At 50.6% G+C, this 23,411-nt stretch overlaps 1 protein-coding gene across 4 annotated transcripts in view; it reads right to left on the bottom strand.

The window, feature by feature from the left end:
• Nucleotides 1–23,411, bottom strand: part of KDM2B (lysine demethylase 2B) — a 145,004-nt gene that overhangs the window by 89,316 nt on the left and 32,277 nt on the right. For 3 of the 4 annotated variants that reach the window (XM_036741979.1, XM_036741978.1, XM_036741980.1), the window contains exons 5-8: nucleotides 22,612–22,790; nucleotides 21,467–21,573; nucleotides 5,457–5,550; nucleotides 2,196–2,349 (exon numbers count right to left, since the gene is read on the bottom strand). In XM_036741979.1, coding sequence (XP_036597874.1) covers nucleotides 2,196–2,349; nucleotides 5,457–5,550; nucleotides 21,467–21,573; nucleotides 22,612–22,790 — 534 coding nt within the window. Of the gene's footprint in view, nucleotides 1–2,195; nucleotides 2,350–5,456; nucleotides 5,551–21,466; nucleotides 21,574–22,611; nucleotides 22,791–23,411 lie in introns of those variants that run through there. The other variant, XM_036741981.1, reaches the window with a different exon arrangement.

The raw sequence follows: 23,411 nt of genomic DNA on the forward strand, positions 1-23,411 counted from the left end.
CAGAGAGTAAGCCTTTACTACTATACCATCTAACACAATGCTATCAGCCTTCCCTGAAGGTCAGTCTGAGCCCTAGGCACCAGCTCAGCCACCTAAATACCCCCCATCCTGAAGATACATTGCTCAGACAAGCTGCCCAGTGACCCACAGCTAGTCATGAGACTGTTAGAAGCCTAACCCTTCATCTTTTGAACCACAGTCTCAGAACTGGAAAGTGACTTTTGGAGGCCACTATCCCAACATCCTGCTCTACGCAGAAATCCTCTCAATATCATCCTATGAGGTCATCCAACCTCCCTCTGCTTAAATACTTCAAATGACAAGGAGCTCACTATCAACGGGGCAAGCCCTTTCCAACCAGAGGTACCAGACAGCACTAACTGAGAAGACTTCTCAACGTCAACCTAATTTTTCCTGGGCAGAACTTCGAGGCCAAGCAAACCAAATGGATAGCCCCTCTTCCACGCGGTGGTCCTTGAGGTCCAAGTGGTATACTAGGTTTCAATTAGGATTCAGATACAACTATTTGAAGTTATACACATGGAAAATATGGCAATTCTATAAAAATACTTCTTCCAATCCAATGGAAACATGTAGTGTGAATCTGAATAATGCAACTACTTCATGGGCTCATGATTCCCACCCCTGATTCACGCCAATCAGGACATGGCTATCATATATTTGGAGTCCATCCTGGAACAGTGAGGTGCTGCCTGTGTGACTTTAGGACAGTCCAATCTTCTATGAAATGAAGTGGACTCAAAGGGTTAAAAATCCTAACTTTGAGACTTAACTGTGTGACCTTGGACCGTCCCTGAACCCTGGACCCTCCTCTGTAGAGGAATTAGAGGATCTCTAAGCTCTAGTAGTTCCCATGCTCTCCTAAGCTCCCTGCTCTCGTCTCCCTTCACTATGTCCTTAGGACGTCCAAAGGCACCCCCCTCCTAGAATGGTGGCACTGGGACCAGGCGAGTGAGATGCTCCTCCTCCCAGGTAATCATTCACTAGGCCTGATGCTGAGGATGCAGAAATAAACAAGAGACTCTAGGCCCTGCCCACAAAATACTCGTCTCCCAACAGGGGAAGATAATAGGGTCATACGTAAAAAAATACAAGATGTATGGGAAAAAATGAGATGGGGAGGTGATGGTAGCTCATAAAGAGCCCAGCTCAGAATTAGGAAGGCCTGGGGCCTGGCTCTCACATAGACTGGTTGTGTGGCTTTGGTCCAAGACACCGTACTGATCAGTACTGTGAGAGGATGCTCCCATGCTGGGAATCCCCCATATCAAGGCAATCACAGACCCAAGCTTCCTGCCCCACCATCCCCCCTCCCCCAGGTCTGACTTCTCCTAATTCAGCCTAAGGTCACTTTAATAGCCACTACTGACTCATAGGGTGCTCAGATCTTATCACATGAATTACTTGTGAAGACACGTCTTTCCCATCCTATATTTATACAGATGATATGACTGGGTTTATTTTTTTAATGTTTCTTGTCACTAAACTCCATCTTATTCCACAGAAGGAAGCTGCCTCACAATCCCCCTTATCTTTGCTCCCAGACTACCCTGGGACAGCTCTGGGCAGTCTCATCAGATTGGAGTCCCAACTACACGGCAGCCCACCTTGTGGACCACAGAATCTTCATGGTCTCTCACCAAGTCAGGACCATTCAGCCTACCCTGGCCCATTCATCAGATCAGGAATCGAGGGGTGGAAGGGACCAGTCCTTTCTATTTTAAGGAGAAACTGAGGGAGTCTGAAGAAGAGAAATAATACACCCAAAGTCACATGGGTGGCAAAGCTGGGGTTCAAAATCTGGTCTTGCTGTACCCCCATTGCCTCCCAGCAAGAGTGAGACCAGGCTCCAGGAAGATCAGGAGAAAAGAATAAAAGTGGGGAACAGAACCCCCATCCCTGAAAAAAAGACCCACCTCCAATAGGTGGCCTTCCTAGACAAAGGGTAGCCCCAAAGGCATCACCAGGGGATGGCGGGATAGTAAATGAAGTTCATCCAGGACCCCCCAAGGAGGTAAGTCTAAAAAGGCCAGACTGTTTCTCAAACAGGCATCTCCCCAGAAAGTAAGTGTAGAGGCAGCCAATGGGCCAAGAGATCATGTCAAAGGAGGGAGAAGACCAGCACAGAGGCGTCAGCCATGGCCCCCAAGAAGGCCTGGGCCCAGGCCACTTACCGGAGGGGATAAAAAACGTGTAGCCCTGGGTCAGCTCAATTCTTTGGCATTGCTCGACTCGGTCTCCCAGGAAGATGTCGCTCTGCTTTCCCGAGAGCACCCACTCTTCATAGAGTTCCAAATTGTGCAAGGTGGGGGGAATCAGCCAGAAGATCTGAGAAAAGAAACCGAGTCCATCACAGCCACGCCCAACTCAAAGCTGGGTCCTCAGACGTTCTCCACCTCTCGGGGAGTGGATGTGGACGTGGACGGAGATTTGGGCAGAGGAGACAGGGACCCAAGCTGGGTGGCTGCTTGGAGTAGTAGATGGCTATGCTGGAAGGCCTGGGTTCAAATCCCACCTTGGCACCAACTCACCAAGTCTCTGTTTCTAATCTCAGTTTTCTCAGCTGTAAAATGAAGACCTCTGTGATCCTATGACCTATGGATGACCTTACTATGAATTCCCCCATGAGGCCACAGACAGGAACTTCTGGCAGCTGGCATTGATGGTGCAGCAAACACAGAGCATTGGGACTGAAGTCAGGAAGATGCGAGTTCAATTCCTGCCTGTGATACTTTCTAAAGGTACGAACCTGGGCAAGTCACTGTCTGCCTCAAGTTTCCTCACCTATAAAAGCACCTACCTCCCACGGTTAGCATACAGGAGGTGCTTAATAAATGCTTGTTGCCTTCCTTCCAACTCTCAATCTATAATCTTTAACAGAAGGGATAATTTGCTTCTGCCTTTGTATCCCTAGCACCGTGCTGGGCACATGGTAGGTGATTTAAAATGACTGTTTTGGTGATCTCATCTGAACCTGGAAACTATCCCAGGAAGTAAAGACCTTGGGTTTTATTATCTCCAATTTACAGAGGAGGAACCTGAAGCTTAGAGCAGTTAAAGGATTGACCCAATAATCAGGCTTCCGTGGCAGGATTCGAACCCAGGGCTCACCAGCTTCCAACTCCAGATCTCCTTCACTACAGCAAACTGCCTCTTCAGTCAAGCGGGGCTCGTGCAGGTCTGAAATCCCAGGGCTCCCCTGTTTTGGATTCTGCCCCGAGAGGAAGGGGCTCCCATGGGATCCCAATCCCCGCTGGTTCATCAGTGTTAAGTGGAGTGGGTGGGGGCAAGGAAATTTCACAGGATTCGCAAATTAAAAATAAAATAAAACAAATCCCCAGCTTCTGTTTGATCAGCAGGAGGAAAAACAACTGGAAGAGAGACTGTAACAAGATTGTGTGCAAAACACACACACACACACACACACACACACAAAGACAGGCAACAGCCATCCCCAGGTCCATGAGGACACGGGACCCAGAAGCCAAAGCAAACCTATAAAGATACACCCGCCCCAGTGTAAAAAACAGAGACAGAAGGTGCCTTAGAGTACCGTCCAACCCCTTCATTTAGTAAATGAAGCCACAGAAGCCGCAGTAAAGTGACTCACCCATGGTCACACATATCCCAAGCAGCTCCTAACGCAAACCCAGATCTTCTGAATACAAATGTGGAGTGTTTTCCCTTAACCTCTGACCAAGGAACAGGAACAACACCAGCACAACGACATTAAAATCTAGAGAGTACTTTAAACTCTATTAACCCTCTGAGCCTCAACTTCCTCGTCCATAAAATGGGGGTACATTTGCTTCACAGGGTTGCTTTATCTTCTCCAATAGAGGGTAAGCAACTTGAGAGCACGAAATGTTTCTTTTTATTTTCTTTTTGGTCTTTGTATCCCCCATTCATTAGCGAAATGCTTCTTTCATAGTGTTTGTTGACTGACTAACTGACTGATGGACTGGGGGCTCAAAGGCAATACTGTATATAAAGCACTTTTTGAACCTCAAAGCTCTATTAATTTTCTGGGATAATAATAATAAAATAGTGAAAAACAACTAACATTTATACAGCGATCTGAGGCCTGCGAAAGGCTTCACAATTATTGTTTCACTTGACCCTCCCGACAACCATGGGGAAGCAGGATCCCCATTTTACAGATGAGAAGACTGAGGCAGACAGACGATGAGTGACTCGCCTAGGGTCATAGGGGAGGAAGCATCTAAGAATCTGAATCAGGTCCGGCGGTCTACTCACTGAGCCACACAGCCACATCTTAACCGTTATCATTAGATTCTACTATTGTAATTCTCACCTCCCTTGAGCCTGGGGAGCGAGAGGCAGCTAGGTGGCAAGCGGATAGAGGGCCGGGCCTGGAGTCAGAAGGATCTGAGTTCAAATCTAACCTGAGATGCTTCCTAGCTATTGTAACCCTGCGTGCCTCAGTTTCCTCAACTGCATAACAGACATATAATAACAGTAATAGCATCAACCTGCCTCCCAGGATTCTTGCTGAGGATCAGATGAGATAATCATTATAAAGGCCTTTGCAAATTTTGAAGCATCGTAGAAATGCTAGCTTTTATTCACCCGTCTTACACAGGAGCAATCAGAGGCTCGGAAAAGTCAAGGTGCTTACCCAGGGTCCCTTAGCTAGTATCACAGGGAGGATTTGGGACCGGCATTCTATGACCACCTGCCGCCTTCTTCTTCCTTGTGTCAAGTCTGCCTCCTCAAGGGTGTTGTCTCAAAGTTGTGGCGAATGCCCCCCAGAGTTTAGGGGTCCCTGTCCTGGGGCTCAAAGCAGAGCCAGAAGAGGTACAGAGTCCATCCCCTCAGTGTACGGATGACAAAACAGGACTAGAGGGATAAGGTGACTTACCCAAGGTCACACAAGTATTAAGCGGCAACATTTGAACTCAGGTCCTCGGACTCAAAAGCCTTTAGTTGCGCTCTCTAGTACTACGTGAACTCTGAACTTTGGGAATCTGATTGAGTTCCCCAAACCCAGACCCTCTGGTCTCCACCCATCAGCCCCAGGGACTGGGTCGAAGCAGGGGGACAGAGTCCAGTCCTGAGGGTGCAGTAGAGGTGTGGGGGGCTCCTGCAGGGCTGAGAAATGATCTATAACCTGGGCAGAGGAGGGGAACAGAGAGAGAAGGAAAATCAAGTCATAGTATTTAAAGCTAGAAGGGCCTGGAGACCATCTCATTCAATCCCTGAATTTTTACAGATGAGGAAACTGAGTCCCCCAAAAAGAAAAAGTGACCCGACCAAGGCGACGTGGGCAGGCAGCGACCGTGATGGAGCCAGGGTTGGAAGCCAGGTCTATGAGCTCTAAAGTCCGTGTCCTTTCAACTCCACCCCCACTCCGGATACAAGTTAGGGAGGGGGCCCTGGCATGAGTCAAGGAGAAGCTTCTCCCATTCACTCACCTTCTTGCCTCGGAAGACGTGGTACCAGACAGATGTGCCTCCAAAATCAATATGGAAGTCCGTGAAGCAGCCTTTGACACTCATCAGACAGTATCTGCAGGCGGGAGAAAAGGAAAAGGAACCCTGAGAGCCTGGGGAGGCCAAGTTCATTGCCTAAAGGTGCCCCACCTTACCTGAGACATAGGGGAATTTTGGGAGGTAAACAGATATCCTCAGGGGAAGGCCCTGGGTGTGGTGGCCATGGCCAGACTGTGACAACCTGCCCTGCTTCTGGCTGGGGGAGTCCTGTTTTCCAGCCACAGGCTATTTCTTGTATCATCATCTCCCCACCTCCTGCTTCCATTCCCAGCTCTGGCCCAGCCCACATGCACTTATAGGTGCCAGTCCCGACCTTTTTCCTCAGCTGGGCCCCAGCTGGGCTTAGAAGTCAGCTGCCTACGCCTAGTTGACGTCTGCATCCCTAACACCAACTGACCCACTCATTTATCCATCCAACTTCTACCGAATACTGAACTGAGGAGGAGACAAGGTTCCTAAGCTGGCTTCCCTGCCCTCAAGAAGCTCCCTGCCTCCTCTGGGGAGGGAGAGAGGCCAAAAGCCAAGGAACAGTATTAGGGGATCACTGGGCAGTCCTTGGTGAGGGGCAAAGGGGGAGCTGGAGGGGTCAAAAGAGGGTCCATAGAGGAGCTAGCAAGAACAGGCAACAAATGCCTGGGCAGGGAAAGACCCAAAGCATCGGATTTAGACGGAACTGCCCAAGCCCTTCATTTTTTGGATGAAGACACCAGCAAATAATAAAGTGACTTGGCCACAGTCATACGGGAAGCAAGAGGCAGAGGCAGGCCTCCAAAGCTGGTCCTTTCCTCCTGTGACACCCCTGCCTCAAGGCCACCCTAGCAAAGCCTTCTAGCAGGGACAATGGTCCCTGCTCCCCCTTTCCCCTGCTCATATCACAACTGCAAAGCGGGAAAAGAAAGGACTGCCCACCTGGAGAGCATGCCCCCTCCTTCCTGGTCTGCCCTCCTGAGTGCTGGGCCATAGTGAAAAGGGAAGAAGGGCGAGCCTGGAAGAGCAGAGCTGAGAGCTCCAGGGAGAGAGCCGGGGCTCCAGACCCCATGGGTCCCCTCCCCAACTGAGGCAGCATGTAGAGCGATGTGCTGCCTCGCTGCATGCACCCCGCTACATCACAGAGCCCGTGCACACACGCTTACCCCACTGACCTCTTTTCCTCGTTCCACATTCCTGTTCCATGGTCTGGGGAAGGGGAGGGCTCGGGGTAAGTGGGAGAGGGCAGCAGCACCTTTGGACCAGACTTGGTCCAGAGAAAGGATGGGTAGGGGGCTGAAGCTCCAGAGAAAGCGGGAGGAGAGAGCTGTCTCCCTTTCCTTTCCTTGCTCCCCCTTCCCACCCCACGTTCAGGTAGAGGAGCATTTGGCAGTATGCAAACGGCGTGCCCCCCATCCCTCCACCCGATAGGCTGGAGGGAACCTTAACCATGTGTCTGCAGGAGGCTAGCAAATCACAGGGCCTTCCCGTACATCAGAGCCTGGCTGCCTAGCAACCCCATCAGAGGGCTGGAGTTGACAGCACAGGGCGCAGCGCTGTCCCCCAGACAGGCAGCAGGCACTGCAGAGTCCTTTTCGGCTGGCCAGCCTCGGCTGGGCTGTGGGCACCTTCTGCTGGAGGCCGATGGGCCGCCGGCCCCCCACCCCCTGCCCAGCCCGGCCCTCGGAACTGGCTGCAGGCTCCAGCTCAACCTATCTCTTCCTTCCTCCAAAGGGGGCAGAGGAGGGGGCGGCATTTGGGAAGCTCGGAACCCACCGCACCTCCAAGGACCAAGTGAACTCTTCAATAGGCATCATTTCAAAATATTAGTCCTCCCCAGCCCCCTCAAATTCTCTCTTCCTTTTAAAATCTTGGCTTGGTTCCTACTGAACGGGAATCTTGTGGGAAAAGCCTCAGAAGCCCATTCTGGGAGGACCCCTTTCGGACTACCGTTACCCCCACCCCGAACTTCTTTTCGTTACTGAAATCGGGCTCAGGTATCTAGAGACAGCAGGGGAGGGAGCTAATAAGGAAGTTCCCTTCCCTTCTATAGATGATGGACGCCAGCCAAACTTTGCCCCCCTGCACCCCCAAACACATCTACTTCTAGAAAACCCACGGACTCCGGGGTATCCTGTTATCCTGAGTTCAATCTTGGTGCCCAAGCCTTTCCGCTGCCCCTCCAGCGGGCACCAACAACTCAAGCCCAAAGTCAGCTGGGGAAAGGAGGTCTAAACTTCTCGACCACACTCCCCCGGGAGGGGGGATTCCCCCTCTGCCAGATGGAGAAAGCCTGGGGTGGCCTCATCCCGTGGGTCCCGGGCTGCCGTCCCTGGCACCACTTGCAATGCTTGCAGCCCCGGAGGCCCAGGGTCCCCTCGGAGCCGCTCCCCTCCTCCCCACCCCCAAGCTGGACGTTCCAGCCATTGTAGCAGTCCGGGCTGTCAGGGAAGGAGAGCCGCTCTGGTCGGCACCGGGAGCTGGCTAGGAGGGGGTGCCGAGAAGGGTGGTCCCTACCATCTCTCCTGTCCTCTCCTCCCCCCCTCCCCTGGCTGCATGGCTTCGGTAAGCTACGCCTTTGCACTGACCTCTGCTGCTTCCTCTTCCAAAGCACACCGCAGTCACATGGGCCACGCACGGCTCTCTGCCACAGCCAACTAATCTCCCCCCCTCCTTCCCCGGCCAGCCCTGGCCGGCTGCTCCTCCCGCGCCCACCCGTGGGCACGGACAGCACACATCCACGCACGTCTGTCTGTCTGTCTGTCTGTCTTGCCGGGTCTCCGGCCTCCAGACTGGCCGCCCCGCTTATCTTGGGCTTTTCCAGGGCGGGAGATGGGGACTACAATTCTCCTACAGTCACAGCCTGGGGGTGGGGGTGCTGAAAGACCCCCGCCCCTGCAAAAATAAAAACAAAAAACTAGAAAGCCCCAAAGTGGACGCCTAGTGGGGCACCCCCTACAATGAGCCCTAATTGGCTGATAACTCGGAGGGTCTGGGCACCTGGGGGCATCAACTTTCCAGTCCCTGCTCAGGGTCCTCCCCCTGGAGGCAGGGAGCGCCCGCGTCCGTCCCCGCCCCCTTCCCCCACCCCCCAGACCTCCAACTTGAGAAAACTCCGCCCGGCCGCCCAGCTGGCGGGGGTGAGCGCGGGGGCTGTGGGCGTCCCCTCCAGCGGAGGTCCGGAGCGCGGACCCCATGGGTGACCAGCAGGGAGGGCGCGCGCGCACACACACATGCACACAAGCATGCACACACACACACACACACACACACACACACACACGATACACATCAGCCTCTCCAACACCCCAGCGCATACACACACACGCGCGCGCGCGCGCGCAGCTCCTGCCCACACAAAGCCCACATATACATACACACACACACACCACACACACACACACGCACACACACTCACACGCGCGCGCACTCACACCCCTAGATCTGCGCACAGAGGCGGGCTAACACACCCGCTCCAGCCACCGCCTCCTCCTCCCCCTCCGGGGCACAAGCTGAAGCCCAGCCCACAACACCCAGCCAGGCGTACACACAACACGCGCGCACACCCCCACGCGGGCACATGCAGCGCTCCAGGGTGGAGGGGGTCTCCCTCCCCAGCCCGGGCCGGCCCTGCCCTCGCCACGCCGCCCCCGCGGGCGCTCGCTGGGGTTACCCCGGCCTCCTCGGCCCCAGCTGCCAGCGAGCCCGGGGAGCCTGGTCTTCCGTCCCCGCCGGGCGGGCTTCCTTCCTTCCTCCCCGGAGCCGGGGGCTAGCTGGCCGCGCTCATCCCCGCGCTGAAACTGAACACCGGCGCCAAGCCGAAGCCCGGGCGGGAGGCGGGCGGGCGGCCGGGTGGCTGGCTGCGAGGGGGGGCCGCGGCGGCGGCGGCGCCCAGCCCCAGCGAGCAGCAGGGGACGCCGCCGCCCACAGCTCGCCCGGCCTGGGAGGGGAGGGGAGGCGAGGGGGGAGGGACACCTTCACTCACTCTCCCAGACCCCCTCCCCCGGCTTCTTCAGACCAGAACCCTCCTCCCCTAGCCCCTGCGCCCCGGGCGTGAGCACCAACGCCCGACGAGGGTCCCAGTGGTTCTCTGCAAAAGTACATCCTTCTCCGAGGTTGGACGTGCCCCGGTGTCCCAGCCACTAAGTAGCATCGAATGGAGAAGAAGGATTGAGCCACAGAGCCGGAGGGAACACAGGGCAGGACCCCCTTGGAAGGGGTGGAAATCTGAGGAGGGGACAGGCAGACAGCCCTGTTAGAGGCTAGAGTGCAGAGCACAATCTAGGACACTGGAAGGGAGTCCAGTGAGTGGTCCCCTAGTCCCACTACCCTCATTTAACATGAAGAAGAAAATGACACCCCAGGGGTTAAGTAACTGCCCCAAGGTCAAGTGGAGGAGGAGACATTTGAACTCAGGCCCTGCAACTACAAGTTCATCCTCTTCTGGTCTCTCCATTTGCTCAGTCACTTCTAAGTGACCTTGGGCAAGTCACTTCCCTCTCTGACACCATGTCTTCAAAAGGAAAGACTCACCGGGACTGTCTAAAAGTCCTCACCAGCTCTAACATTCTAGGAATCCTCCAGGGAAAAGGAGGACCCTGGTTATTTCAAAAGCTGGAAAGAACCTTAGCAGTCCTATAGTCTACAACCCTTCATTTTGCTGGGGTAAGGGAGAAACAAGACCCAAGGAGCCCCATTGCTGGGGGGGTGGGGGGGGGGCCAGGCCAAGATGACGCAGGGGATCCAGCCGAGGTCTCCTGACTTGGGACACAGGCTCCTTTTCACTCTACCACAAGTGACCCCTGAATCACTAAGAGTTAACTGGGTACTAGGAGAAACTGATATAGATGGCCTCTTGCTCCTTATGGGAATGAGCCAAGGGTAGGAGTCTAAATCGAAGATGAGGTCGGTGAGGACTGGCCACCACCAACTATCCCACCTCTTCCCTCATCTTGAAATTAATTTTTTCTTCAGGGAAAAAAAAAGGCAGGAGAAAAGACCTATACGTTGAAAAGAAGTCCAACTAATGGATCTCTAAGGGTTCTAGCTCAAAAGTCTGTATAAGCTTAAGTGACAGATGGAGGCAGATTTTGGCTCTGGAAATCTAAGTTCTAACAATTCTATCTTAGCCAGCAAGCAAACTGACTTTCCGTGGCATCATGATCACCTACTGTGTGCCACAAATGGAAAGAGCTGTAGACTTGGAAATCAGAAAACATGGGTTTGAAAAAGTCTAAACTGAACACTGTGGAATTAAAATGACCAAGTTTGGCCCCAGAGAAAAGCTGAGAAAATTGTACTTCCCTCCCCTCTTTACAGAGGTGGGTCCTATGGTTGTGACATCCTGCATATACTGTTATCCACTGGTAAGGTACTGATTGATTTTGCTGAAATGTCTTCTTTTTCTGTCTTTGCTGTAAGAGATGGCTCATTCCTCCTAGGGGGAAGGCTCACTCCTCTCTCCTCTGAGGGGGAAGGGATAGGTTCAGAAATGAAGATTGGTATGGAGACAAAAAAGTAAAAAAAAAAAAATAAGAAAAAATCTGAGTCGAGTCCTTATTCTACATGCATTCCTCACTTTTGACCTCTTCCACCTCTTAGAATCCTAAGACTCAGCTTAGATGCCATCTCCTATGGGAAGGTTTTTCTGACCCCATTAATGAGCTCGGGGGGTGGGGGGGCTGTCTCCATTCCTGTCTACCATCTCAAATTATCACACAAATATTTATGCATGTACTTTTATATTTCTTCCCAAGAAAATATGTAAAGTCCAGGATGGTATGGGCTATTTTGTCTACGTCCCCTAAATTACTAGCCCTGTGACCTTGGAAAAGTCTCTTCCTTTCTCTGGATCTGTTTCCTTATCTGCTAAATAACAGAGATCACCCAGATCATCTGTTCTCAAACTTTGTGATCTCAGACCCTCTTTTCACTCTTAAAATTACTGAGGAGCCCCCAAAGTGGGTTATATGAATGAATATTTGTGTGTATTGGACACACAGTTTTGACCTTGTAGACCGCACCCCCCCAGGACTGCTAGCCTCAATATCCTCAAAAGGGTTTTTCCAGGTCTATAGCCAAATCTCTCTTCTCCTTTTTCCCTAACCTTGTGACTTGAGACTCCCCCACTTATCCCAAGCTTGAATTTTGGGCAATTCCCTATTTGAAAGAAAAGCATCAGAAAGGAAGGATCACATGATCATAATTAAAAAGGGCCTCTGGGGACAGCTGGAATATCCTCATTTTACAAGGGAGGAAACCCCAGTAACCTCCCACTCCACTCCCCAAGACAGGGGAAGGGATTTGGCCAAGGTCACAGTGGAAGGAAGTAGAAGGGGATTTGAACCCTAGTCCCTCGAGGCTCTTTTCCACTACTACCACCCCCCATCCACAATACCCACTAATAGGGGCTTCTGCTTGTAGAGGATCTGTTTGGTTCTGCTCAGCTTCTGGGTCCAAGGAACCCCAGAGATTAAGCAAGGGCTCGTCTGCCACCACGGCAGCACACGAGACCTCTTTTCCTCATCCCCTGCAGCATCTCCTAAACGCCACTAGGGGGCGGAGGGCCTAGCAGTTTTTCCAAGTGGATTCATTACAGAAATAATGTTTCCTCATTCCCCGTTCCCCATCTTCTGGCTGCCCCTCGGCTTTCCAGCCTTCCAACGGAGGGAGAGAGGCATCTACCCTCTTTGAGGAGGGCAAAAGACCCAGGCTCTGGTCCATGCTTCAAACTCCCCAGTCCTGTCACTGTCCACAAACCACGTCCTTTCTCGTGGCCTCAATTTCCCCATCTGGAGAATGCAGGCGACGATGCTTTACCCTTCCTACCCCAGAAGAAAGGTCTTCTTTTAGTGAGGATCCCAGACGACAACGGAGGTTAAAGCATTTTAAAACTAACAAGAGGAATCCAGACACTTATTTCTTGGGGAGGGGGGACATCTACTCTTAGAGGGCAAAGAACTGCCATGCCTTCTGTCTTTCAGCATAGACTGAGGGTTGAAAGGGACTTCAGATGTCACCTGGCCTAACTCACCGATTTTACAGATCAGGAAAACTGAGGCCCAAGGTCATAGAGGTGGTAAGTTTCACCTCTAAATCCCAGCTTCCCCATTTTCTTCAGGGCTGGTTCAAATCCCAGCTTTAGCAGGAAGCCTCTCCCAGGCCTCCCTCTCTGAGCCTCCTCCCTCTGAGATTAGCTCCCATTTACCCAGGGTGTATCACACTGATAAGGATGTGAGCTACTTAAGGGTAAGGACCCTGTTTTTCCCTATGTTAGGGACTAACTACAGGGTTTGGGTTGGGGGTGGGGAGAAGGGCAGGTTGGAATGAACCTATAATTTCATTGGCTATAAGAAAGTCCCAAGGAGGAAAGTTCCTCCGCCAATGTAGGGGGGGGAGGGGGGGCAGCTAGGTGGCACAGGAAAGCTAGATGGTTCAGTGGATAGAGCTCCAGCATAAAGTCAGGAGGACCTGAGTTCAAATCCAGCCTCAGACACCTCCTACCTGTGTGACCCTGGACAAGTCACTTAACCCCTGATTGCCTCCAAAAAAAAAGTTACCTGGGTGGCGTAGGTGGTTAAGTGACTTGCCCAGGGTAACTCAGTACATGCCAGGGCCAGGACCAAGGTCTTGCTGACCCCAAGCTGGCACTTTATAGTACACCACCTCAACAATACCTATAATAATAGAATGACTGAGAATCAGTGTGGGATAGTGGACATGTACAAACCTCACCTCAAGGTACTTATTAATTATGTGATTACAGGCAAATCACCGAACCTCGATCCACCCCTCTGTAAAATGGGGATCACTATACCGACACCCCCTAATCTCACAGGATTATTGGGAGAAAGGCATTTACCATTCTAGCTGTTACCTTCATGTTACGACATGGGGGGAGGCAGAATTCAAATCCAAGTTTCTCTTGACTCAAGTCCAGCACTAACTACCTCCTAGGATAGTGAGGGAAGCACTATCAAACGGGCAGTTGATTGGCTTAATCCCAAGAGAGATGAATGCCGGGTGGAACAGGTAGTAAGTCTCACCTCTAGCTCCTGGCTTCCCAAGACTCAGCTGAAGTGCTGTCTTCTCCAGGAGGCTACTCTCCCCCACTTCCCCCAGTCCCATCCTTCTGGGATCCCTCAATTATTGAGGGACTGACTGTTGAATCTGTGCGCTCAATAAAAATTGCACCAAGTTACCACATCCTCCAGAGGATGAGTAAGACCCTGGACAAGTCACGTAACCATCAGTGCCCCAGACAATGGTACCGCCACACAGGGGCTCAGTTGTATACATATGGCCAGTTCCCTTCACTTGGGGTTTTCTCTCTACCAAAGAAATCACAGGTCTGGTTAAAAAAAATTAATCACACTGCACGGTTATGCTAAATGTGGACTTTTCCTCAGCCTTTTCCATGACAAATTTCTCTGTTCCCTGACTCTTGCTGAGAGGAAAGAATATGTTGGGGCAAGGGGGTACATGGAAGGTAGTCAGAGGAAGTCAGGAGAAGAGTGGGGATCTTTCACAACTCTTTTGTTTAGTCGTTAAGCAACAATTCTTCAACTCCAATTCACCCTCCCATAGCATCTCCAACCACCTATGAAAACCCCATATTAAAATTTCCACACACACACCCCAGCAACAAAAATCAGGACAGCAATGGAGGGGTGATAAATATTCAGGACTCAGGGCATTACATTTTTAAAACAGCTCATAAGCCCAAGCACTTTTCACAGCACAACCGAACAAGATGGGGAGTTTAGGTATTCTTCTGCGCATTTCACAGATGATAAAACTGAGGTTCGGAGTGCTAAATTATTTGCCCAAAGACACTCAGCTAGTAAGCAGCAGAACCAGGAATTTAAATTGACTCAAGGCAGAGCATTCTTTCTACACATTAGCATGTTAGCTAGAGAAGAGGCCTAAGAGACAGGCCAGCTGCTAATAATACATCTAGCTCAGTTCATTCATTTTGACAATAGGAGAAGGACTTCCCAGAACAGGAATTCCTTGCCCCAGGGGAATCACTGGTGCAGGCTAGGACTGGGGTCTCACCCACAACAACCCAGGGAGGGAGAGGTGCCATTATCCTCCCCATTTTATAGATGAGGAAACTGAGGTAGAAGGTAGCTAAATGCCACACAGCTAGCATCTGAGGCTGGTTTCAGGTTTTCCGACTCCAGGAACCTAGCAATTTCCATTGTCCAAACTAGTCCCCCAACTTTGCATGAAGTCCTTCAGTGGCGGGGCGGGGATCAAACCATCCCCAAGGCTCCTTTTGGACAGCAATACTAGTTTTATAAAGAAGAAATGGGAGCCCTGGAGAAGGGAGGTGACCCACCTAAAAAACACAAGCAGAGCCAGCAGCAGAGAAAACCCAGGTCCTCTGACTCAGTCTAGAACTCTTTCTACTCTACTGAATTATCAGAGGCAGAGAACACTAACTGAAGTCACACGCCCTGTGGCCTATGACCTTGGGCAGGTCCCATTAAGAACCTAGGCCTCAGTTTCTTAGGCTGAAAAATGGGAGGGTTGGATGGAATGGCCTCTGAGAATGTGGGTTTAAATGTCCTACCCCATCTATGAAGCTTCTGACCTGGGGCAATATGATTCAGCTCCCTGGGATTCCACTGTCTTATCTGTGGGATGAAGTCTCTTCCAGAGATGGCACTCACCAGGATGGAAGGGGATTGGGAGGAATGTGGAATGTTTCCTTTTAGGGGCAGAGAGGATAAACAAAACATACCATGCTCCTCCCTCCCACCATTTTTCTTTCTTATGGTCACATCTAGAGGAAATATCCCCAATGGTATTAAGGTTCCAGAGGATTCGTGGGGGCTCATGGTTGTCCCAACACCAGAAGCAACATTATGGAAATCAACATTAAGAGGCAGTGCCACAAATGCACTTCTAGCCAAGAGGAAAGTGCGTGTGAAGGTTGGAGTCTGGTCTCTGTAGCTTCCTGACTAGGGGATCCAGAGCAACCTGCCAGACTGCCTCAGTCTGCTGGTCTATGAAATGGGAGGAATCCATCCAAAGGCCACAAGGGAAGAAAGAGCAAAGAAAACTTTAAGGCGGCTACCACACAACAGCTATTATGGTTTGTTCCAATAGCCCCGGGCTAAGTGTGGGCTCTTTGAGGTCATTCTTTAAAAAGATCACAAAGGAAAAGCACTCATTTTCCAAGTTGGTAATTCTGTGCAGAGGCAGAGAGCCAGCCCACCACACCTGGTGAGGTCTAGCAATTCTGGAGTCCACAGAATGGAGAGCCAAGAGGGGGCTGAGTACACAGAATGTCAAAGCTTCCAGCTCTGGCCCTCAGAACAGGGAATGTCAGAGCTGGGAGGGATCTTAGAACAAGGAATGTCAGAAGCAGAAGAAGCCTTAGAACACAGAAGGTCAAAGCTGGAAAGCCCTCAGAACAGGGAAGGTCAGAGCTGGGAGGGATCTTAGAACAGGGAATGTCAGAAGTAGAAAAAGCCTTAGAACACAGAATGTCAGAACTCAAAGGGATCTTAGAACATGGAATATCAGAGCTGGAGAGGGGGGGAAGCTTTAGAACAAGGAACACTGGGGCTGGGAGGGGCCTCAGAACAGTACTCAAGGGGGCCTTAGAACATGGAACGTTAGAGCTGAGAGGGGCCTTAGAACATGGAATGTCAGAGCTGGGAGGGGTCTTAGAAAACAGAATGTCAGAGCTGGGAGGGATCTTAGAACAGGGAATGTCAGAAGCAGAAGAAGCCTTAGAACACAAAATGTCAGAACTCAAAGGGATCTTAGAACATGGAATATCAGAGCTGAAGAGGGGGGAAGCTTTAGAACAAGGAACGTTGGGGCTAGGAGAGGCCTTAGAACATGGAATGTTAAGAGCTGAGAGGGGCCTTAGAACATGGAATGTCAGAGCTGGGAGGGGTCTTAGAACAAACAATGTCAGAGCTAGAAAAAGCCTTAGAACATAGAATGTTATAGCTGGGAAGGCCCCCAGAACAAAGAATGCCAGAGCTGGGAGAGAACTTAGAACAGGGAATGTCAGAGCAAGGAGGGATCTTAGAACAGAGACTGTCAGAAGCAGAAGAAGCCTTAGAACACAGAATGTCAGAACTCAGAGGGATCTTAGAACATGGAATACCAGAGCTGGAGGGGGGGATGCTTTAGAACAAGGCCTTAGAACAGTACTCAGAATCCAAGCCCCAAGGGGCATTAGAACAAACATTGTCAGAACTAGAAAAAGCCTTAGAACATAGAATGTTATAACTGGGAAGGACCCCAGAACAAAGAATATCAGAGCTGGGAGAGAACTTAGAACAGAGAATGTCAGAGCAAGGAGGGACCTTAGAACAGAGAATGTTAGGGCTGGTAAGGCCCAGAACAGAGAATGTTAGGGCTTGGGGGCTCCTAGAACAGAGAATGTCAGGGTTGGGAGGACCCTTAGAACAGGGAATGTTAGAGCTGAGACGGCCCTTAGAACAGGGAATGTCAGGGTTGGGAGGGGCCTTAAAACATGGAATATCAGAGCTGGGAGGGGCCTTAGAACAGAGAATGTCAGGGCTGGGAGGACCCTTAGAGCAGGGAATGTTAGAGCTGAGAAAGCCCTTAGAACAGGGAATGTCAGGGTTGGGAGGGGCCTTAAAACATGGAATATCAGAGCTGGGAGAGGCCTTAGAACAGAGTATGTCAGGGCTGGGAGAACCCTTAGAACAGAGAATGTCAGGGCTGAGAGGGCCCTTAAACCAGGGAATGTCAGGGTTGGGAGGAGCCTTAGAACATGGAATGTCAGAGCTGGGAGGGGCCTTAGAACAGAGAATGTCAGGGCTGGGAATGTTAGAGCTGAGAGAGACCTTAGAACAGGAAATGTCAGGGTTGGGAGGGGCCTTAGAACCTGGAATATCAGAGCTGGGAGGGGCCTGAAGCTAAGTCAGTGAGCATTCATGAAGGGTATTCTGTAGTAAGGGATGGGGATAGAAAGAAAGATAAAAGACAGTCTCTGCTTTTGAAGGGCACACATTCTAACAGGAGAGACAATATGCAAACAGCTCTACAAACAAGCTGCATACAGGATAAACTGGATGTAATGTCAGCGGACAGGACACTGGAAAAGCCTAGAACACAGAACATCAAAGCTGGAAGGGTCCTTACAACAGAGAAGCCATTCCTTGGGGGGCCTTCGGAGCATAGAATGCCAGGGCCAGGAGGGGCCTTACACAGAACGTCAGAAAGACAAACATAATGACAACAAGAACAGTAAGGAAGACAACACAGAAAGATTGAGAATTCTGAATGCCATGAATTGACTTCATCAGACAGACAGTAAAGGATACCTTAGTGGAGAGGTGGTGAGCTATGGGTGTAGAACGAGGCATATGTCGTCAAACAGGCACAATGCATTAGTCTGTCTTAACTATAGTTCTCTCTTAAAAAGAAGATGGAGGGGTGGTATTCAGAAGTAAAAGCTATCATTTTTAAAAGCATCAATAAAGGGGAAGCTAGGTGACACAGTGAGTAGAGTCCCAGTCCTGTAGTCAGGAGGACCTGAGTTCAAATCCAGCCTCAGGCACTTGACACACTTAGTAGCTGTGTGACCCTGGGCAAGTCACTTAACCCCAATTGCCCTGCTTTCCCCCTCCCCCAAAAAAAGCATCAATAAAGCTTAGTTTAAATAAAAGGTTAGAATTAGAAGGCAGCTTAGAATACAAAGTGACAGAAGTTGGGGGAGGGATCCTTAGAATTTCAGAACTAGGAGGGGCCTTAGGTACAGGGATGGGGAACCTGAGGCCTCCAGGCCACACATGGCCCTCTACGTTCTCAAGTACGGCCCTTTGACTGAATACAAACTTCACAGAACAAACCCTTTTATTAAGGGAATTTGTTTCATGAAGTCTATATTCAGTCAAAAGGCCCCACCTGAGGACCTAGAGGGCCACATGTGGTCTTGAGGCTGCAGGTTCCCCACCCCCTGCACTTAGAACATGAGAATCACAGTTAACAGGGACCTCACAAGATAGAAAGGACCACCGCTGAAAGACACCTTAGAGCACAGAAGGTCAAAGATAAGAGAGAGCATAGAAAACAATGGCAGCTAAACAGACATCCTTAGAAGTGACAGGTATGGATTGGGAGGACCTGGGGTGGAATCTCAGATTTCCTACCTGACCTACAGGTATTGAACCTCACTGGCATTCAGTTTTCTTTCTCGTAAAATGAGAAGATTGGATCAGTTGACATCTCTGGTCTCTAACAGCTCTTCTTTTAGGGGAAGAGGGGTAGGGAAGGGAATAAATATTTATCAAGTTCCTACTATGTGCCAGACACTACGTTAAAGCATTTTTCAAACATTATCTCATTCAATTCTCACAACAAATCTGGCAAGTAGGTTGCTATTATCCCCATTAACTGTTGAAACTGTGGCAGACAGCAGTTAAGTGACTTTCCCAGGGTCACACAGTTAGTAAGTGTCCGAGGCCATATTTGAATTCAGGTCTTCTAGACACCCAGCCAGCATTTTATCCATTGAGACACCTAGTTGCCTTGAGAGATCATATTTGGTTAAAAAAAAAAAGAGAGAGAGGGGCAGCTAGGTGGCACAGTGAGTAGAGCACTGGCCCTGAAGTCAGGAGGACCTGAGTTCAAATCCAGCCTCAGACACTTGACACACCTGCTAGCTGTGTGACCTTGGGCAAGTCACTTAACCCCAACTGCCCTGCCTTCCCCCCTCAAAAAAGGGAGAGAGAGAGATATCTGTAAAGTACTTAGCGCGGTGCCCGGCACATAGTAGGCAAATTATAAATACTAGTAATGGTGATGATAATGATGAGGTTTTAGGGATAGAGTCTAAATTCCCTCATTTTACAAAGAGGACCGAGGTCCAGAGAAATCACACCCAGATTCCCCTCCCTTGGCTTCCCCTGTGTGCCCCTGCGTGACCCAGTGACGCCAGTCTCTTAGTTCGCTCCTGAGACACGACACTCCCATCTCCCAAAGCTGGACACTTCACTGGCTGCCTCCCACGCTCAGAATTCTCTCCCTCCTCATCTCAGACCCCGGTTTTCTCGCCTTCCTCCAAATCCCAGCTAAAATCTCACCTTTCCCGATCCCCCTCAATGCTGCCATCTCGTCTCTAATATCACCTCCACCCATCCTGTCCATATCTTCTTTGTACGTGGCCATTTGCATCTCATTTTCCCCATTACACTGTGAGCTTCTGGCTAAGGAAGACCGGTGGTGGGTGGGGGTAGGGAGTGGGGGGTGGGGGCGTGTCTGGTTTGGTTTTGGCCTTTCTTTGGCCGGCGTTCCACAAAGTCCTTCACAAACACTGAGTTGGCTACTTCCAATAACTGAGGGAAATGGATGGAGCTGCAGGAAGACCCAAGTTCAAGTCCAGCCTCAGATACTTCCTAGCTGTGAGAGCCTGGGCAAACCACTTCACCTGTGTCTCCGTTTCTTCATCAATAAAACGGGGATGATAAATAGCACCTACCTGCCGGGACTGTGAGAAGCAGAAGAGACATAATCTGTAACGTGCTTAGCACGGTGCCTGGCACATACACAGACACCGGCTCTTATTCCTATAATAACAGCATCATCATCGCTGATGCACAAAACCCTAAACGTTTCCCCCAGAAGTCCAGTCTTTGTCACCTACGTTTGTTAAATGACATCCACATTCTTTCTGAGGGAACAAATGGACTCGTTCCAAGGTGATGATTTTCTCTGTGTTACCATTTGAGTACCCATAAGGCACTCGCCTGGCCACCAGCTGGAGCCAGGAAATCTATCTGCCCTACCACACAACAGGCAAATTAGAACAGAATGAGCCCTGAAGGATTGTGTGTAAACCTAATTCCACAAATTCTATTAGGACGTGGAAACAAAAGAGCAGCGTCCATTGCTCTTTAAAAGAATCCCATTCTCAAACCTTTTGGGGGGAAAGTGAAGGCCATTTTCTATAACTGGAGGGCTGATATCACTAATTTTTCTTCAAGATTTGCCAGTAGACAGGGTCTGCCTAACGTGGGGTATGCCTGCCTAGAGACTGGTACGTGACGGTTACTTGTGGAAAAAAAGAAGTGCTGTAAACTCAAATCTCTTTTAAAATCGTACTCGTAGTTCCCTGAAGGCAACAGAAAATGAAATGCCTGGTTCGAGGTCATAGCCACACAACGGTCAGTAGGAGAACAGGCCTGGAATCTCCAAGCCCTCTCCCATCAGCCTGACTTTGGGCTTCCACTCTGGCCCCAGAATGAAGCCTTGGATCTAAGGAAAGAGCAACCAAGGACATGGGAGGTAGGCCCATAGACTCATGTCCACCATGGTGGAATCCTACTGGGGGTTGGGCTTTAATGAGACCCCTGAATGGTTTCTGAGCCAGTGGGCTGATTTTTCTGGGGAAACAACCTCTGTGTTATTACTGATAAGGGCAAGAGCTATTCTACCCACTACAAGGATGGGAAAAGAGAGGCCAAGAAAAGACCAAAGCCCTTACCTGGGCTGTGGCAGAGACTGGATGATGGTAGTCATCTCTGTATGTATCTAAATATGTTACCCAGTTTGCACAGCTCAGGGAAGATTTGATTCCAAGTATGGCGGTCTAACCACGACAACACGCTGCCTGTCGCCATGTCGTATCTGCTCAGTGGCAGTAAGCTCCTTGAGGGCAAAAGCTGCCTTTCATTTTGTTGTATCCCTAGCACCTATGACGGTGACTGGCACACAGCAGGTGCTTAATGTTTGCTGGGTTATAATGATCTGCAGCCCAACTGTGCCCTTTCTACTCAAGACCAAGGTCCAGGGGTTTGAGGACACTTGGGAGAATCCCCAAGAAAGAGTTTGAAGTGTCCCCTAGGGGGCTGGATCAGAATAATGGGAAGCCCCTCTCCACTCCTCAGCCCTCCCTTTAAACTGGGCATCTACACCCAGGCCCATACCACCACCCCCTGCCCTCTACCCCCAACCCTGAATGGCCTTACTTCTTAACCTTGGGGTACTTCATCTCTGCAATGAGATTGGTAGACTCCGTCTGCTTCTCTTTCAGGTGCTGGGGCCACATGTTGTCTACCCAGTCCACCAAGTCGATCTGAAAGCCACATAACCATGCACCCGTCAGGGCAGCTGCCCCTGGCTTGGCTCAGCCTGGCCTGGAGGCCCCGTCCTTCCCTCTCTGCCAGGGCCATACCCTCCATTCTGCTTCTCGGAATCCCAAGCTTCTGTTAAAGCTGGGTTCAGCTATCACCTCCTGCGGGAAGTCTTCCCTGATCTCCTTACCTGAGTGAGAGCTCTTTCCTCCTCAAGGCATCACGTCTATATTCTCTGTTTACACGTTGTATCTCACCACCACCACCACCCCCCTGTCCTTTTGGTAGAACATAAATATCTTTAGAGTGCCTGGCACACAGTAGGCACTTAATAGAGGAGATTGGTTTAGTTAAATTACATGGAGGATATTGATTTGGATTGTGTAAGGCTGACTTGAATTGGGTTGGATTGATTTAGACTGGACTGGATTGGGTTGATGGGATTACACCAAATTGGGTAAGGCTGAGTTGAACTGGACCATGCACCCTAGACACTGCAGACCTTGGGCTCCAAGGAGGAATCTGGAGAGACTCCCTAATATCTCACCTGTTTTATCTAAGCCCCCAATATTCAGCCATCTGCCACACACCCTGTCCAACTCCAGAGTCGAACTGCCCTTTCTTTTCCCCAGGGCAGCCCCCAGAGCCAGGATCTGGTCAAGGTTGGTCACTGCCAACCTCACCTCCTCCCTGGTTTCTCCAATCTTCTTCCTCCAATCACCACTTAAGCCAATGATAGAGAACAGGCAACATGGAGCAATGAATGGAATGAGCATTGGATCTGAAGGATGCTAGGTTCAAATACCACCTGTGTCACCCTGGGTAAGTCGCTAACCCTCTGTGGGTATTAGTTTTCTCATCTAGGAAAGGAGGGGAGTAGGCTAGACTTTATGACCTCTGAGGTCCTGGGTCTGCTACAGTCCAAGGGTTCCCTGGCTCATGACAAAGTCCAGACTGACAGATCATCAGCAGGGCCCAGGGCCAAGGAGCGTGAAGACGGGTGTCCCTGGGGAAGGAGGGGAGGGATCGACGGTCTTTACCACATTGGGCCGCTTGACCAGGTTCTCCAGCTTCGTGTGGCTGAACTCGAGGCTGATGACGTTGTATAATCTCTCCCGCTGGCTTTCAGGCATCTCATAGTAGCGCACGAACTGGGACATGCTCATCTCCGTACCCTTCTGGCTGTTGACGTCCATCACATCCACCAGTCGCCGGCTCCCTGGTGGCAGAACCCACACACAGGTACCCCAGCTGACTCAGGACCCAGAAAGCCGTGGCTTCCCCAGCCTGACCACATCCATGCATCCACAGGGCTGTGAACACAGGCTGGCTTTTGCCTTTTTCTGTATGCCCAGCACCTGGCACCTAGTCGGAGCCTGACCAATGCTTGCTGACTAAGTGACCGAGCAGGGAGCCCCGCTGTCCCCCACAGACTGAGAAAGAGACAAGAGATCTGGGTTCCTAGGGATGCAGCATGACTGGGGTCAGAAGACCCAGGTTCAAATCCTGCCTTTGATGCTTACTGCCTACAGGGAGTCAGACTACACACTGGCTATGGCATCAAGGGACCTGGATTCAAATCCCACTTCTGACACTTGATAGCTATGTGACCCTGGGCAAGTCATGATCTCATTGTGCACATTTTCATCATCTGTAAAATCAGAAGGGCTAGAATAAATGGCCTCTGAGATCCCTTACACATCCTGTGACTCCACAAACCTCACTTTGCTCATCTCAAAAATGGGAGGTAACAATACTTTTCTCACCAGAGAACATTATAGAAATGTGACAAATATCAGCCCTCCGACCAATCACCAACCCTGACTACAGACGACTGAAG

Source organism: Trichosurus vulpecula, chromosome 1 (assembly GCF_011100635.1).
Source record: "Trichosurus vulpecula isolate mTriVul1 chromosome 1, mTriVul1.pri, whole genome shotgun sequence".
In the NCBI taxonomy this organism is placed as follows: domain Eukaryota; kingdom Metazoa; phylum Chordata; class Mammalia; order Diprotodontia; family Phalangeridae; genus Trichosurus; species Trichosurus vulpecula.